We start from the raw sequence: 17610 nt of genomic DNA, 5'->3' as shown, positions 1-17610 counted from the left end.
CGTGTGGTATGTCAAAAATCAGGTGGGGAATCTAACACTTCCTCTAAATTATACTTAAAAAGGGCATGGGCAAGGGGGGAAATACTTGTAAAGCATGTACTTGACAAAAGACAAACTGGAAAATATGAAGAATTACATGTGTAGGTAGAATGATGGTCCCTCCAAATGTGTGCTCAGTTGCTTAGTTGTGTCCAACTTTTTGTGACTCTGTGGACTGTAGCCTACCAGGCTTCTCTGTCCATGGAATTTTCCAGGCAAGAATGCTGGAGTTGATTGCCATTTCCTTCTCCAGGGGATCTTCCTGACCCAAGGATTGAACCCATGACCATGACTCTTGAGTCTCCTGCATTGGCAGGCAGGTTCTTTACCACTAGCGCCACCTGAGAATTGGGTTCTAACATGACAAACTCGGAACTGAGGGCTACTAATTGTTTATCAACTTCCATTTTTTTATTAGGACCTCAGACAATCGTGAAAATAAACAAGGAATTATGCTGTTAGTGCTGTGGGCAAGAATATGTCCTAGATAAGGAGTCTCTATTAAGAAATCCATCTGAGGGCTTCCCCGATGGCTCAGTGGTAAAGAATCTGCCTACCAATGCAGGAAACACAGGTTTGATCCCTGATCTGGGAGGATCCCACATGGCTCAGAGCAAACTAAGCCTGTGCTCTAGAGCCCAGGAGCTGCATGTGCTCTGAGCACAGAGCCCATGTGCTGCAACGACTAAAGCCCATGCTCCCTAGAGCCCATGCCCCCCAAGGAGAGAAGCCACCGTAATGAGAAGTCACACACCACAATTAGAGAGTAGCTCTCACTCAGAGATTAGAGAAACCCACCTACCCCACTCCCAAATGCCCACATCTTAATCCCTGGAACCTGTGAATATCCCACATTAAATGGCCAGAGGGACTTTGCAGGTGAGATTAAGTTAAAGAATATGAGATGAAGGGCTACCATGGGTCAGAGAGTGGTGTAATGGAAGAGGCGGGAGAGAGTCTCATTGGCGAGGAGGGTTCAGCTCACCGTTGCTGCATTCGGTGCGCCGAGCTATGATCTGGAGTAGCCCCTAGAAGCTCAGGAGGATGTGTAGGCGACAGCACACCTCAGACCTGTATGCTCGGGAGACTGAATTCTGCCAACAACCCGAAAGAGCAAGGGAGCCTCCAGAGAGGAAGCAGCAGCCCTGCTAACACCTGATTTTAGCCCGGTGAGACCAAGTCAAACTTCTGACCTACAGAACTGTGATAGAATAAATCTCTTATTTTAAGCCACGGAGATTGTGGTAATTTGTCAGTAGCAATGGAAAAACTTTTAAAACTCAAGGGGAACAAATCCAAGTAAAAAATAGGCAAAATACCTGAATAGACGCTTCACCAAAGATTTATGAGTGACATAAGTCCAGGAAAAGATGCTCACCATCTTCAGTCATTAGGAACACAAATCACACCCATGAAATCCACTGTCTGGAATGGCTGAAATTGAAGAGACCAGACCAAGCCACAGCGAAGCTGGTAGGAGCACAGAGCAAGTCACTCACTTTGGAAAATAGTTCAGTCACACACACACCCCCTCCATATGACCTGACTGTATCATGCTTGGTGTCTGCTCAAGAGAAGTGAAAACGTCCATTCACACTGGTCCACGACTGCTGACCACATCTTTATTCCTAACAGTAGAAGGCTGAAAACACTCTTAACACAATTAAAATTTGATAAACCATGTGGCACCTCCGTACCATGGAAAACTATTTGGCAATGAAAAAGCACACATGCAACATGGATGAATCTCAAAGTAGTTAGATTAATATTAGCCCCCCTCCCCCCAAAAAAGCTGTATGATTCCATTTATAGAAAATTCAAAAAAATGTAAACTAATTTATAGTGACCAAAAGCAGACCAGTGGTTGCCTGGGAACGGAAGTGTGGGCGTAGCAGCTTTAGTCCATAGAGCCCTTGAGCAGGGTTGGGGAGGGCATGCATCTCCCACCAGGTGACTGACACCAGGCCTGGCTGGCTGTTCTCCAGTCACCTGAGAGAGGATACTAGGGTGTGAGGTGATGGGCTGTGAGGTTGCTGCTCAGAGTGCACAATAAAGCATGCACACTCTGCCCAGAAATGTCCAGGGGCCCATCAAGGATGGAGTCCTACTTCTGTGTCAAGACCTTCAGGCGCATCCTTTTGTTGAAAATAATTGCACTTCAGATTGAGGGTTCCCTGAATCCTGTGAACTCTGCTGAGTTGTTGGGGGCAGTAGCCCCCAGTTCTGTGCTTTCATTGGGTCCCAGCAGCAGGGCCTCCCGAGGTGGGGGGCCTTGCGATGCAGGTACCACCCCGTCCAGGCACCACCTCTGCGTCATAGGTGGGCAGTGGTGGCTGACAGTGCACACACATTGCAGTGACAGGCTACAGAGGAGCAAAGCTTCCAGTAAACATTACCAATATAGGGCACCCCTCAGGGCATTGATACTGGCATCTGGGCAGAAGACTCAGACGAGCTGCTGGCCCAGAGCCCGGGACACAGACTCACAAGCAGATCTGGGTGTTCAAGGACGTCAGTGCCATGTGACTCAGGGTAAGCACTTCTGACCCAAGGCCCCTACTCCGCCGACTGAGGGTGCACATGCTGGGCCACTGGGAGGTCTGTAAAGGAGCAGCATACCACTGGGCCCCGGGTTAAGACCAGCTGATGACAAACTGCTCTCCCATGGTCAGCGAGACAGGGATGTCCAGAGTCTAGGGACAAGAAATAGGAAAACTGGGTTGGCAACCGAAGTGAGGCAGACTGGAGCCTGCAGATGCGGGTGGGCGGTGGACATGGGGCCTGGCCCGGCCCTGGGAGTCTTGCTCTTCCCTCCCAGCACTCCTGGCAGTGGCCGCCTCAATCTGCTTTGGAAATGAGCTGCCGTTTAACCAGGGGCCGACAACGTGGACACGGGCAGAGGAAAGATGTGAAGTGTAAGGGGCTATGCTCCCCACTCTTCCGTGAAGTTCCGCTCCCTCTCTGCCCGTGTAACACTCAAGTGTCCTCTCTCTGCTGGACGGGGGTCCCATGAATGCCAGCTCAGCGGGCACCTCCCACCCCCTCACCCACCCTCAGAGACAGGCCCTCTGGCCCCAAGTGTGGGCTCTCTTGCCTCTGTGTCAGGGCTGAAGGTGAAGTTGGAGACAGGAACGCTGTTGCAGAGGACCTGATGAGGGGCTGTGGCCACCCCCAGGACGGTCACATTCCTCAGCTGCAGGCTGGCCCCCTCACTGCTCACGTGCACCAGCTTGTTCACAATGGTGTTCTGGCCGGAGCAGAGAGACAGGACCGGAGGTGTGAGCAGATGGTCTGGGGCAGCAGGCCCCACTCGGGCAGGGTCTCTGGGCAGCACACCCCCTGCAACCCCTGGGATGCTGGCACAGTGCAGAGAACCCTGGTCAAGGCACTTGGCCCACGGGCTCTTCTCCTCTTCAGTCTGGTTGAGCCGGTGGTAGGTGGCCATCCCAGGACCCCAGGCCTCGCTACCCTCACCGAGTCAGGATAGTCACCCCAAGATGGCCCCCAGCCTGGGCGGATCCGACTCACGTTCTTGGCCAGGAAGATGAGCTGCGTGTAGTCCCCGCCGTCCAGCACTCCCAGGCTCTCCCCATCATCCCAGAACAGCTCCCCTTGGGCCTCCCCACTGGCGGTCAGGGCCACAGCCAGGGCCATGGGTTGCTTGCGGGACTCTGTGGTCGTGAGGGCAGGGCCCTGGGAGGGGGTGGCCCACGTCACTGTCCCAAGCCTGGTGGAGGCCTCCAAACCCAGGTGTGAGGGATGCTAGGCTAGGACAGTGCCGTAGTGGAAGAAACCGAGATCCACAGGACAGTCTACAGCCAAGTAGCCTGGAGGCCTGTGGAGACCACTCTGACCCAGGGGTCACCTCAGAGGACACAAGGCCCATGGAAGTTTGCAGACTGACTGTTTTCTGAGAAGGGCCAATGAAGCTCTAGAAGGCCTCCCCTCTGCCTGGCCTGGGAGCAAGTCAGTGCAGGGATGTGTCCTTCCCTAGCCCAGGTCATCTTCACCCCTCAGAAGCATCATCTCTCTCTGGGGGCGGACCTCCAGCTGGAAAGAGGCATGTAGGGGCCCAGCAGCCCCAGGGCTGGACAAATGGGCTCAAGGGCCCGGTCCACATACCTGCATAGGGATGATGTGCCCAGCCCGGAGGTGGATGTTGATGGTGTCCAGCGGGGCGGACAGCGTCACCCACTGCCCCTTGCTGTGGATGGTAGATGTGAGGGGTGCAGGAGGTGGGAGGCTGCCAAAGGCCTCCATTGGTACCTGGAGGGGGATGTCATGTCACAAAGGGTCCTGGGCAGTGCCAAGACCCTGTGCTGTCTTTGGGAGGCAAGAGCGGAGACTGGGCCCCACAGTGGGGACAGAGCATGAGAGGCTGGAGCCAGGGCTCGGGTGGGGCTGCTCAGAGGATGGGATAAAGGGCAGGAGTGTGGAAGCAGGAGAACTGGAGTCCTGGCTCAGTTTGGTGGTAAGTCACCCATCCAGCCTCAGTTTCCCCATCTAGAAAATGGGTCCTGCAAGGATCTCACAAGATGATGCTAGTGGAGCAGCTCCAGGTGAGGGCCCTCATGTAGCCAGGACCCCTCCATACCAACAATGCCAGAGGGAGGACCTCTCCACCATCTCCCCCATCCTCCCAGGCTTCAGGGCCCCAGGACTCACCTGGGTCTGCAGGTCGTACCATGTGCCCTGGGGGAAGTAGCCAGTGACTTCAACCTTCTCAGCCTCGAGCACCGGGGTGATAAGCAGAGCCTCCCCCCACAGGAGCTGGCGGTCCACAGTCCAGGTGCTGGGGTCCTCAGGGAACCTTCAAACAGGAAAGACTGGCAGGGCGGTCTGGTAACCTCTGAGGTCAGCGGGCTCAGGGGGCCCGTGGGGAGGTTTGGAAAGGAGCTGAAGGACCTGGGTTACATGTGGCAGGGCTGGTTCTAGCCAAATGGAGTCAAGGCAGGAGCCAAGAGTAACCGCTCCTTGCCTGATTATCCGGGCATGACCTGTTCACATTTCCTACTTGCAAACTGTGCTCTTGCCCATGTGTTTTATTTGGTTCTTGATATTAGTCTTACACTTGGTCTGAGTTTCTGTACATTAGGGAAAGTGTCATTTTATTGACAAGTGAAAGTCACTCAGTCATGTCCGACTCTTTGTGACCCCATGGACTATACAGTCCATGGAATTCTCCAGTCCAGAATACTGGAGTGGGTAGCCTTTCCCTTCTCCAGGGGATCTTCCCAACCCAGGGATCGAACCCTGGTCTCCTGCATTGTAGGCAGATTCTTTTATCAACTTAGCCACGAAGGTTTTCTGCTATTCATTTGCCTTGACAATCTATGTTCAGAGCAGTTTTCTGTTTATTTTTCTGTTTATGTTCAGAGAAATGTTATTTTTTTTCCTCTAAATTAAACCTCCTTCCTTTGCTTTTTGCTTTTGATGCTTAGAAAGCCCTTTCTTGCCAGAGCAGAGGGAAACATCGACTTCTGTTTTCCTGGGGCTTTTTCTACAGCTTAATTTTTGACATTTAATTCATCTGGAATTTAAGTTTGTATGAGATGAGAGGAAATAGATTTTTGCAAATAGCTTACTAACTACCACACTACTGAAAAATCCTTTAACCCTCTGATTCAAGGAGCCATTTTACAGGATGGTAACTTCTCAGGTATACTGAGTCCTATCTGGGGGATAGCTATTGGATTTCTTCGGTGGTCTTATTACCTTAAGCCCCAAACGGATTCAATCATGGTCGACTTACAACTTGTTTTGCCATCTGGGAGGCCTGGTCTGTACTCAGTGTTCATCATGGGATTTTCTGTTATCGAGGGCTCCTAGCCCTGAACTGGAATCCAGTGGGTAGGAACTGCTGGTGCAGGGGTTACCTCAGTGGGGAGGGCCCAGATTTTGCTGCCACCTCCCTCCTCTTGGTGCCTGGAACACCCAACGCAGGAGGGTGGCTGCCCTGGGGTCAGTGGGCCTGAGGCCATCGCTCCCAACCCAGGCACTCACTCCAGGAAGAGGGGCCGGGCCACCGTCTCGCCTCTGACGTGGGCCCCGTGGAACAGCGTGTAGAGATAGGGCAGCAGCACGTAGCGCAGGGTGAAGGCCTTCCTCATGGCTTGTTGCGCCGTCTCACTGAACCTGTACGGTTCCTGCGGCTGCGGTGGAGGGCGTGGCGGAAGCATCTGGGATCTGGGGTGGCAGTCCCCCAGGCTCCCCCACCCCAGGAGATCCGGCACTTTGGGCCAGCCAGGGCTGGGATCCCTGGCACAGAAAGCGGTGTTCCCCAGGGCACAGCCTCCCCTGCCGTCCCTGCCCTACCTGGCTGTTCAGGGCATTGTGGTTCCGCATGAAGGGGTAGAAGGCCCCCAGCTGGGTCCAGCGCACACACAGCTCCTCTGAGGTGTTGCCCAGGAAGCCACAGATGTCGGCCCCTACCAGGGGCACCCCCAGCAGATTGAAAAGCAGGATTTCTGGAGGGCAGAGTCAGACAGGTCTGCAGACGCCACAGCTGGGCCTGTCCAGGAGCCTGACAGACATTGTCTGTTGAACTGGCGAGGAAGGAGGATCCCTCCCGAAGACCCTCCCACTCAGCCCCCACCCGACGGCTGGCGCGTCCTGTACTCGTGGTTTCAGTAGAACAGCCTGCTGTATCTGCTCCCTAACACCTAGGGTGTGCAGGGCAAACTAGATCGGTCGGGGATGAATTGAATCCCCTCCCCACCCCACAAAGGTTAAGTCCTAGTCCTAACCCCCAGTTGCTGGGAATGTGACATTTGGAAATACGGTCATTGCAGACATGATCAGGTTGAGGACATCAGGGTGGGCACTGATCCACCATGACTTGTTTCCCTATCAGAAGAAGGCATCAGATACAGGAAACACAGAGGGTCCCAAACAAGATGAACTCAAACAGACCTACACCAAGACACAATTAAAATGGCAAAAGTTAAAGAGGATTCAGGCCTGACCCACCACACTGGCCCCAGGATGAAAATCAGAGCCAGTCAGCACCTGTGGGCAGAGCCAGCAGCAGCTTTGTGAAGGAAGAATGGACTCAGCTCGGCAGGACGTCACATACACGACATCACATATGCATCACACGTGAAAGCGAGCCTGTGACTAGGAAAGCACTTCCAGGCTGGAGGGTTTAATGGAGGCTCTCTTCAGCTGTGACTTCAGGGGGTCACCTCTACCCTCTCCCCAGGGCTCCTGAGCCATCCCTGGGCCTAAGACATCTGCAGCATCAGAGCTCTTGAAACAAAAGTCAAAATTCTCTCTGCAAGGTGGAGCCAGGCACTGAGACAACAGCGGTGGGGGCGCCCTTTGGACTGAGCTCAGATATAGTTTTCACGCAACTCAGAATGTGGTCATCAGAAGGGATGTTCTAACAAAGCATGAATCCAAGATGGGATGCTGGGAAGAGGGGCACCACAGGTGAGCCTACTCACAGGAGTTGGAGGCAGGCCCCACCCCATCCCAGCAGCATCTCTTTGAGGACCTGGCTCTGGACAAACTCCCCTGGAGAGGGGTCCACCCTCCACTCCTCGCCCCACCTCCTGACAGGTGTGCTCACCTGGCACAGAGTAGGAAAGCTGCTCCCAGTTGCTCCACACATCCCCTGTCCAGTGGCCGGAGTATCGGCCGTGGCCGGCAAAGGTTGAGCGAGAAATCACGAAGGGACGCATCCCTCGAGCCTTCACCAGGGCCCTGGGTGGAAAGAGCTGTGCTGAGTGGGGTCACCAGGAACCTCGTCACTGCCAGCAAGAGCGCCTGGCAGTGCAGCAGGGAGGGTGGGCTGGGAACAAGGAGCCGGATAGCTGAGGGCTCTGCCTGTGTCTGCCAGGCAGTCAGCCCTGCCACCCAACTTACCCTCAAAATGCACGTGTCCCAGGCTGGACAAACATCCCTTGAAGCTCAAGGAAGCCAGAGGTCCTGACCAGCCCTGGCTTCCCTGCCTCGTCACTATGCCCTTCCTCTGAGGCACCAGGCATGGAGCCGGAGGGTAAGAGGGGTTAGTATAGGGGTGGCAGGGGCCCTGGGGGGAACCTGGGCTTCCTTATCTCCTTCCCCCACCCTGGCCCCTCACCTGTAGGAGGCTAAGGCTTCAGTCAGGCCATACAGGTTGTGCAGGTCATAGTGTGTGGACAGGAACTGGTGGCTGGAGGCGCAGATGGTGGCTGCCCGGAGGGTCCCGCCAACCACCCCTGGAGAAGAGGGGGCTGTTTCCTTGGAGCCTCCGCCCAGCAGGCTGGTGCCCCCCACATCCTGGAGCTCCTTGGGACCTGGGTACAGTCTCCACTTCTCCAAGGACAGGACGAGGTGGTGCCACAGCCTGGCCTCTGCAGACCCAGACTTCACCTCTGCCTGCTCTTGAACCAGCTGCGCCTGGAGCACCCCCTCTGAAGGGTCTCGCCTCAGCAGCACATGCCCGGTCAGCATCACATGGCTGGGGCCTCCCCACATGAACCTCACTCCTGAGGCTTCACTCACATGCCCCGGGCTCCTGCTGTCCATCAGCTTCTCAGAAACCAGGGCTTCAAGCCTCCCAAACCAGAGAAGGGAAATCCCTTGATTTGAGCTATTAAGTCCCCAGCTGACTAGTGCTGGGAACAGGCGGGTGGAGGCAGGCAGGGATTGGGGACAGCTCACCTGGCATGTAGGGCGGGTTCTCCAGGTTGTTGTCCGGGCAGCCATCCACTGAGCCCCTCACGAAATTGGATGGCTCATTCATATCCTGTGAGAAAGGACCGGGGGGTGGGCATCCTACCTGGTGCAGGGCATGGGGCTGGTCCCCAAGGCCACAGGACACCCAGGGGCAGGGCCACACTCACGATCCACATGCCATCGAAGGGCACTTGGGCGTGGAACTCGGTCACCATGTCCTGCCACCAGTCAAGAGCCTCGGGGTTGGTGAAGTCGGGGAAGGCGGTGAGTCCGGGCCACACCTGGACAAGAGGTCAGAGGGCAGACGGGGCCCCTGGAGCCTGCACAGAGGTCCTGGGCAAACCAGCTGTGGGCAGGGCTGCAGCCTCACTCATCTCCCCTGGGGGTGGGTGGACTGCAAGGGGGAGGAGCATGGGGAAAGGCCCCAGAAGCCACACTCCTGGCAGCCTTCTTCCTGGTCCTTGGCTTGCCCTGGGGAAGAAGCAGGGACTCTTCTGGATGCACCCCTGCACCCCCCCCCCCTCACCGCATGGAAGCCCCTGGGGACCCAGAGGATGTAGAGGACTCTGAGGTCTCCCTGAGGAGCTTTAGAGCTTGCGTCTGAACTGCCTGCAAACAAGGGCCCCTGACACAAGGATTCTAGGTGGCCTGCCTTGTCAGAAGCCACTCTCACCCCCAGCTGTGAACCCCGCCTTCAGTACCACTGGCCGGAGACCCCTCTTTCTCTCCCTCGCCCCCCAGGCCCCACTGTACCTGCCCAATCAGTGGCTGCCCAGTCTCATTGGTGATGAAGACCCCTCGCCTCAGACCCTCGTCGTAGGGTCGGTAGGTCCCAGCAGGGCCTGAGCTGCTGATGGCAGGATCCTGGAGAGAGAAACCAGTCAGGGTGAGAAGGAAACGCCTGAAACCTTGGCCCCATTGCTGGGAAAATGCTCTCCCTAAATGTTAGCAAGGCAGAAGTGGATGCGGCTTCATGTGAGTCAACATGTGGAGGTGCACGCGACCCGCCCCCGGATGGCCAAATGGGGAGCACCTGGATGCAAGAGTTACTTTTGCTTGAAGGGCCCAGAATTTCACAAATGCTTTACAGTGACCATTTATTTCATTTAGAAATAAAAATAAAAGGTCTGCACCTGCCCTCCTTACTCTGAGTTAGTGGCCCTGGACACCACTCCCTTCAGAGGGGCCACGAGGATAGAAATGACCATCAGACCAATTCCAAACGGATTTCCTCTGCTGAGGGGCATCCACGGTGGCGACTACTTGGTTGTCTCAGCTCCCCCTCCCCACCTCCTCCTCCAGGCACCCCCCACAAACTATACCAGCCTGAACTGCATCCCTCTGGCTGCGGGGACTGGCCTAGGGAAGTGTGTCCTTGTGCTGAACCACTCAGAGCCTGCCCTGCTCCCCATAAGGCAGAGCTGACCACAGGGAGGAAAGGCAGGGGTCTCACGGAGCATTCCAGCTGCCCCGGCACACAGCTCCACCTGGCCTGCCCAGAGCTGAGTGGTGTCAGCTGAGTGATACGCTCACCACTTGCTTTCAGCGGTTCAAGCAACTTACAGCTGCAAAGATCCTGAGCAAAGACACGTTTCCAGGGACATCACTGGACCACAAAGGCCAAGTCTATAAATCTGATAGTCCCTCAATACCAAAGACCCTCAGAAATGTCCTCCGTGCCCATGGCAGGTCAAGGACGATGCCACTGAGAGTTGGAGCCACCGGACGCTGGGACCCTTGGCTTCCAAAAGAGCCCGCTCCACACAGGACCCAAGGGACACTCACCACAATCATGATGTACCGCCGACCGATTTGGTGGAGCTCCTGCACCATGGCCGGGAAGTCCCCGAAGTGGTCCTTGTTGAAGGTGAAGTCCCGTCTGGCATCCATGTAGTCGAGGTCATTCCATTGGACGTCCTGCAGCCACAGCACAGGGCGGTTGGGGCCCAGACTCGCCACCCCCACCCCCCAATGGGCCCCAGGCCCCTCCCCAGCACTCACCAGGGGGAAGTAGGCCCTGGTCATGTTCTCCACGACCTGGCGGGTGATGGCGGAGGTGGAGTAGCCCCAGCGGCACAGGTGGAAGCCCAGGCCCCAGTACGGCGGCATGAACGGGTAGCCTGGGGGCCAAGGTGACTGTGAGTGGGCAGGAGGGGCTGGGGAGGGAGCAGCCGGGGCCGGGGCGAGGCCTACCCACGACGTCCAGGTACTGCTGCACCACGCTCTTGGGCTCCGGGCCCAGGAAGATGTACACGTCCAGGATCCCGCCTGTCGACCTCCAGCTGAGGGCTGGGCTGGGCTGGAGGACCACATCTGGAGGAAGCAGCCTTGGGGCTCAGGGACAAATACTCACCCCCCTTCCCCAGGGCCTTCAGCGCTGCACCAAGCACCAATGGGCCAAACACCTGCTGGAGAGGTCCTCCTGCAGGGAGCCCGGGGGCCCAGGGCAGTCACTGTGAGCCCAGCTCACTGAGAGACTTGGAGCAGGACAGGAAGGTGCTGAGCAGCCTGAGGCCCGCCCCCCCCGCCCCTTATGGCCTTAGTCCCCTTCCTCACATCAGAGGTCTCACCTTAGGGGCACTGAAGGATAGAGCTGGCAGAGGCCATGGCCTACTGCTCATTTCTCAGAGAATGTACAAGGCTCAATCCCCTGCCCCCTCCTCTGAGACCTGCAACCTGTCAGGCAGGTACAGAGAGTCCCAGCCCCCTCAAGGTAGGAGGGGGTGTAGCTGCATCAGGGAAACCCTGGCTGGGGGCTTAGAAGCAGAACTGGCCAGAAGATGGGGAAGCCCCAGTGCCCCCGTGCTTACCCATGGCGTTGCTATTCAGCAGGAACACCCCGTGAGCCAACCCACCATCCTCCAGGACCAGGTAGAAAGGGTGAGATCCGTATAGGTTCACGTTGGGCTGGGACATGGCAGACACCCCACTTTACGTCCTGGCCCATGAGGCCCCTCTGATCCCAGACCCCCTTCCGCCACCCCTTTACCTCAGGGGCGATGTCCCGGTTCCAGAGGGTGATCTTGGTCCAGTTGGTGCTGAGCATCAGGGACCCAAGATGTTCGGCAAGGCCTGTGATGTGCTGGGATGGCAGGGAGGTGGAGAGCTGCAGAAACTGGTCCGCAAAGAACAGGGGGGCCACCGTGGTGTTCAGCCTGCCAGAAGAGACCAGGTGGCCTCGCATGAGAAGCTGACAGCCCCTTGAGCCCTGACCACAAGCGGCTGCTGCCCAAAACCTTCCAGTCCTGGGAGTTGTGGCTCTGAGTACCACCTCCCAGGAGGGCCAAACTGCTCCCAGACTTCATGGAACTGCCCAGCCAGAGGCAGTTAGGGCACTCCAAGGTTCCATAGGGTCAAGAGAAAGGATGAGACAAGTTAATAACTGCAGTGTCTGATAAATTGATATGTGCTGTGCTGTGCTTAGTCACTCAGTTGTGTCCAACTCTGTGACCCCATGGACTGTAGCCCGCCAGGCTCCTCTGTCCATGGGGGTTTTCCAGGCAAGAATACTGGAGTGGGTTGCCATGCCCTCCTCCAGAGGATCTTCCCAACCCAAGGATCAAACCCAGGTCTCCCACATTGCAGGCAGATTCTTTACTGGCTGAGCTACTTGGGAAACCCATATTGATGTGTCCTGTGTGATAAATAAATAAATAATAAAGCAGAGTATGGGGTGCTGCCTGGAGTGATGCAGCTCCTCTAGACTGGATAGAGTTTCTCAGCTGAGGCCCTGCTGATGTTTGCGCCGATCCCTCTGTGTTCTGGGCCGTCCTGTGTGCCGTGGGGAGCTGAGTGGAATCCCTGCATCCCCGCCTTGGTGGTGACAATGTCTGCAGCTGTTGCCAAGTGTCCCCTGGGGAAAATCACTCCCCATGGGCCTCCCTGGGGTGGACAGTGTGGGTGGGGGACCTTTGAGAAGGGGCCTTTGAAGGCTCGGGTGCAGGGAACAGTGAGCACCAGGGCCCCCGGGGGCCATGAACAGCAAGGAGGCCAGAGCAGGAGGGTGGACCACAACAGGGTCAGGGACAATGCCCTCCAGCTCCCTGGCCCTCCCACCCAGGTTGGGGGCGGGGGGCACAGAGACTAGGCACTCACAGCACCCGTCCGTCCAGCTTCCGCCGCACGACCACCCCAAAGGGCTCCTCCGAGAACTCCACGCTGTACAGTGTGAACGGCGCCTGGCTGCCGACACGCGGGGTCTCCAAGGGTACCTCATAGCGTCTGTTGGCAGGATCTTTGATCTAGAGGACGAGAATAGTGTCATGAGGCCCTTGGTGGGTGGCCGCCCCTAACACCTGTCCACTCCATCCTTCACCCTCCAGAGGAGGGAGGAGTCAGTTCAAGTCCCCAGGGCGGCCGCACAGAGCATGGAGGTGTGGACAGACTAGTCCACACCCCTGAGCCTCAGTTTCCTATAGAGCCAGGAGAGCACCTCCTGTGGGCTGCCAGGTAAAATATAGAACACCAGGAAATCTGGGTTTCAGATACACAATTGTTTTTAGTATTAATATGTCCCAGATATTCTATGGGACATACTTATGCTAAAAAAAAAAAAAAAAGACTAATTCCTCGGTTATCTGAAATTCAAAACTGTATTTTTATTTCCTGAATCTGGCAACATTTTTCTGCCTGGCATTCCTAGTCATATGGTGAATGCGAAAACATAATTAGATCACCCAACCATTGTCTGGGTACATAGTCATCACTCAGTAATTCATGGCTGTTGTTAACTACTTTGTTAAAATAACTGGGCATTACTGAACTGTGTACTGCAGGCTCTCTCACCTTTGTGTTTGGACATTCATTCAGTGGACAAATTTTTACTGAGCACCTGCTATGTGCCAGACACTGTCCCAGCGGCTGGGAATAAATTGGACAAGAAGCCTTGCCCTCAGTGGCTGGGATCCCACCACCCACTGCCTGGAACGTCCCCCTTCCTGCCTCCTACTTTAGGTCCCAGCTGGGATGTCACTTCCTGGGGGGGCGGGAACCTAACCTTCCACCACCTCACTTTAAGCCCTGCCCTCTAGAACACTCCTAGAACCTCCCAGTCACTGTCTTAGTGACCCACTACCCACTGAATGTAGATGCCATGTCTGCTCACACCCAGACTCTAGGTGAGGGTACAATATACATCTATGCATTAATAAACACCCCACAGAGTCCGTCTTCAGGCTTCCCTGGTGGCTCAGATGCTAAAGAATCCACCTGCAATGCAGGAGACCTGGGTTCAGTCCCTGGGTTGGAAGATCCCCTGGAGGAGGGCATGGCAACCCACTCCAGTATTCTTGCCTGGAGAATCCCCATGGACAGAGGAGCGTGGCAGGCTACAGTCCTTGGGGGAGGTCTCAACGAGTCGGACACGACTGAGCAACTCAGCACAGCAGAATCCGTCTTCATCCACTGTCCACACACCCACTCTGCCCCTGCCCAGCCCCTGGCCCCCATCCTGCCCACCGTGAAGTGGAGTCGGCTCTCGGTCTCCATCAACACATCCAGCCTCAAGGTCATGATGTCCTTGGGGAAGAAGGTCGGGACGGCACGGGTCAGGGTGGCTGTGTACCCTGTCTCAGTGGTGGTCAGGTTCTCCAGCCTGTAACTGGGGTAGCTGGGAGGGAAGAAGCACCAGGGCTGCCCCATCTGGGCATCCGGAGGCCACTCTGCAGGCACGTAGCAGCAGCCGCGGGCCTCACATTGCTGCTGGGTGATGCCCTTGTCTGGGGCACAGTCGAAGCGGCTGTTGGGGGGCAGGTCGCACTGTGTGGGCGCTGCCCTGGGGCTGCCACGGCATTCTGGGCTGCTGGCTCCTGGCTGGCAAGCTTGGTGAATCTCGTCTTGGGAGAAGCCTCGTAGTTCTCGGGGGACCACCTCCAAGTCATGAAGCAGGATGTTCCCCAGGAGAGCCAAGGAGAGGAGGGTGCAGACCCCCAGCAGGGAGCGGTAGCAGGGTGGCCACCTCATCATGGGTGGGCAGTGGATCTAGGAAGTGGGCAGACAGAAGAACCAGGCTCAGTGGGACAGTAGGAGGACCAGGACCTCAGGAGACTCTCAAAGCAGCTTCCAGACTTGAACTTGGGGCTGGCCCAACAGTGCCCAGGGCGGAAGTGAGTGAGGGAGGGCAGACCTGGGGCAGGGAGGAAAATGGGAAAGGAGAGAAAAGTCCCAAACAGGGAGTTGCAGAATTCTGTGCATTGTGAAGTCTTCTAATATGTCACAAATTAATGCATCTAGAATGTCTGTCAAAATGACTTAATAACTTAACAAAGACAAAATAACAAAACAACTTAACAAAATGACAAAATGACTTGACAAAGACCCACATGACAGATCAAGCGGAACAAGTTCCCACAGTAGATGGAGTAAGTCCTGCTCTTGTATGAGGATTGTGGCCGAGGTGATTAAGTCTTGGCCAATGGGGCAGAAGCGCGCCCTCTCTCTGTCCCTCTCTGCTGACCTGGATGTGGATACAGCCTCTGAGGGGTCTTGGGCACCACAACCCAGGGCAACACTCAAGGATGGCTGAGCAAAGGAGAGAGGCCTGGCCCCCAGGACTTGGCAGGCGTAGCCCCTCCTGGCCCCTGCCCACGCGGGGTCTGGTTGTGGGTCTCTGCCACAGCCACTGCACCGGAGCCTCATTCTGGTGACTCTGGTGCTAAGACTGTTATTACCCGCATCTTGCTTATCTTTATGTAAGGAACATTGCCCAGCTCCTCTGAGGAGCAGCAGCCATGGATATGGGACTAAACATGCCAGGATTTTACTCGGGGAATCCTTTTTATCTGCTTGAGAGAAAATGCGGAGGTTGGCAAAGAGGCTGAGACCACCCACACGTACCCACCCTCCTGATCCCACAGGAGGCTGGTGGGTCCCAGAGCCCCAGACTGTCATACAGGTTAAGGAAGGCTGGTGAAGGCAATGGCGCTGGGGGTCCTCAAGCCAAAGCTGGTCCTTAGAGGGGTCCAGGTCTCCCAGAAGAAGCCTGCCCTAGTGTTAAGGGCCAGGAGGTGGCCCCTTGCAGGAGATGGCAGTGATGCTGTCAGGGCACAGGAGCAGAACCTCTGTCAGCAAAGCTCCTTGTGGCAAGATGTCTGTGAGCTGCATTCTCACGGCCTCTGGAAACATGCAGATACTGGGGGGGAAAGTCACCCACCGCAGAGGTGCACCCACGTCACTGAGAGTCTGAGCCTGCCCCAAATAGACCAGTCAGTCACCTGGAACATTCTGGCCACCATACTTCACCAGTATGTTAAGTGTGAGAGCAAACTGTTTTCATTCACAACACTTCTGACACCAAAAGCGTGGGACTTTTTCACACTCAATTCAATTCAATTCTGACAAGAACTCCTGGATTAGCAAAGACCCTACATGTTGAGGGCTCAGTCCCATGAACTTCCTCCATCTCAGACACTAACTATGAGTTCCAGATTGTCACTTCCACTTCTGACCACGTGGCTATAAATTCCAGGGTTCACACAACACCCCTCACCTCAGGTTCAATAACTGGCTAGAACAACTCACAGAACTCAGGAAAGCACTTTACTTGTTTATTATAAAAGATACAACCTAGGAATACCCAGAGGGCAAGGTATGGACAAGGGGTGCTCAGCTTCTATGCCTTCTCTGGGCTGGCCACCCTCTGAGTAACAAAATGTGTTCACCAGCTTGGAAGCTCTCTAAACCCCAACTAAATGATGAGATCACTGACCACTGGTAATTAACTTAATCATCAGCCTCGCTCCTGGGAGTGAGGCCAGGTGAAAGTTCCCACCCTGGAATCCTGCCTTGGTTCTTCTGGGGACTAGCCCCCATTCTGAAGCTGTTTACAAGCCCCCAGTCATCTCATTAGCATGAAACAGACATTCTTATCACCACCAAGATTCTAGGGTCTTTGGGGGTTGTGTGTTAGGAACTGGGGACAAAGACTGGGGATAAATATATATTTTTTATACCACACAGTGTCCCAGCTCCACTTGATTCTGTTAGACACATCTGTGATCGTGATGATTCAGAAACTTGGGGAACTCAGAGTGGAAGGTCTTGGCCCTTCCCACCCAGACTTCAGAAGCTGAAGAGGCGGCCAGTGGCACAACCAGGGCAGCACCCCATCCCTTCCCTGTTTCGATTGTACAGACAGAGAAGACAGCCTAGAAGGGGGAAGAGATCCTACAATGGGGAAGCGGCACACTCACAGCGATCGACAATTTGGAGAGAAAAATGGGGAAGGACGGACGGTCAGTAGGTCAAGTGGTGCCCCGGAGGGCCTGTCGCCCCATTTTCTGGGCTGTGACTTTGAACCACTGCTCCCCAGGCCACGGTGGTGGTACGGACAAGCTTGATTCAGAGCCCAGCTCCACCACCTGCAGAGGCAGCTAAAGGGTTTTTAAACCTCCCGTGCCTCAGCTTCCTCCCTGTGAACGTGGGCAAGCACAGCCTTCCTCGCCCAGCTCGGGGGCAATGAATGGGTACCGTGGAGCTTCCGGGGTCCTGAGATGTTACTGAGGTCACTGTCGTCACTGCTGACCTCTGGCGCGCGGCCCTGGCACGATGTCCTCAATTCCTCTAAAGGGAAAGTACTGCCGACCAACCCTTCTATCGATCGACCCCTCCTTTCTCGGGCTTGAAGACTGCCTGGATCCGCCAAGCCTCCAGTCTGTGGGGTTGCCGCGGACCGCCCCGGCCCCGCCACTCGCTGGGACCACCCGCAGCCCCAATCCAGCTGTCAGGCCGGCTCACCTCCGCGCACGCGCGCCGGCCGCAGCAGCAACCTCGGGATCCAGCGCCCGCGGCGCAGTGGCGGCAAGTCACGTGACAGCCCCCTGCGCAGGCGCCCTTGGTGAGTGCTTGTCTCCGGGCGTGCGCCCTCTGGTGGTGGGGCGCGCAGGGGAATCCTCGCTCTCCTGGCCTCTGCGT

General features: G+C 56.0%; 1 protein-coding gene across 2 annotated transcripts; it reads right to left on the bottom strand.

Annotated features, from left to right (window-relative positions):
• Positions 1–1641: 1641 nt before the first annotated feature.
• On the bottom strand, positions 1642–17553 carry GAA (alpha glucosidase). Of its 2 annotated transcripts, none has more exons than XM_043462680.1 (20): positions 17434–17553; positions 14158–14679; positions 12796–12941; positions 11690–11855; positions 11511–11607; positions 10894–11013; positions 10702–10820; positions 10486–10617; positions 9454–9564; positions 8868–8981; positions 8686–8770; positions 8123–8240; positions 7610–7743; positions 6355–6506; positions 6043–6191; positions 4705–4849; positions 4162–4305; positions 3568–3732; positions 3134–3286; positions 1642–2732 (listed from the first exon to the last, which is right to left on the bottom strand). In XM_043462680.1, the coding sequence occupies exons 2-20, from the start codon at positions 14662–14664 to the stop codon at positions 2673–2675; spliced, it is 2817 nt and encodes a 938-aa protein (XP_043318615.1). In that variant the 5' UTR covers positions 14665–14679; positions 17434–17553; the 3' UTR covers positions 1642–2672. The 2 variants fall into 2 exon arrangements, with proteins under 2 accessions (XP_043318615.1, XP_043318607.1); XM_043462672.1 differs by lacking the exon at positions 17434–17553 and adding an exon at positions 17167–17372.
• Between the last annotated feature and the right edge of the window lie 57 nt (positions 17554–17610).

This window comes from Cervus canadensis, chromosome 1 (genome assembly GCF_019320065.1).
Source record: "Cervus canadensis isolate Bull #8, Minnesota chromosome 1, ASM1932006v1, whole genome shotgun sequence".
Lineage (NCBI taxonomy): Eukaryota > Metazoa > Chordata > Mammalia > Artiodactyla > Cervidae > Cervus > Cervus canadensis.
Note: the sequence above shows the minus strand (reverse complement) of the source record. Positions and strands in the feature narration are given on the sequence as shown.

What these genes read in the sequence shown, in the direction of transcription:
- GAA (XM_043462680.1), bottom strand. Translation starts at nt 14,664, where the DNA reads ATGATGAGGTGGCCACCCTGCTACCGCTCCCTGCTGGGGGTCTGCACC. An exon ending in AGAGCCGACTCCACTTCACG is followed by an intron (nt 12,942 to 14,157) that starts GTGGGCAGGATG and finishes CTCGTCCTCTAG; the next exon opens with ATCAAAGATCCTGCCAACAG. An exon ending in CCTTCGATGGCATGTGGATC is followed by an intron (nt 8,771 to 8,867) that starts GTGAGTGTGGCC and finishes CCTTTCTCACAG; the next exon opens with GATATGAATGAGCCATCCAA.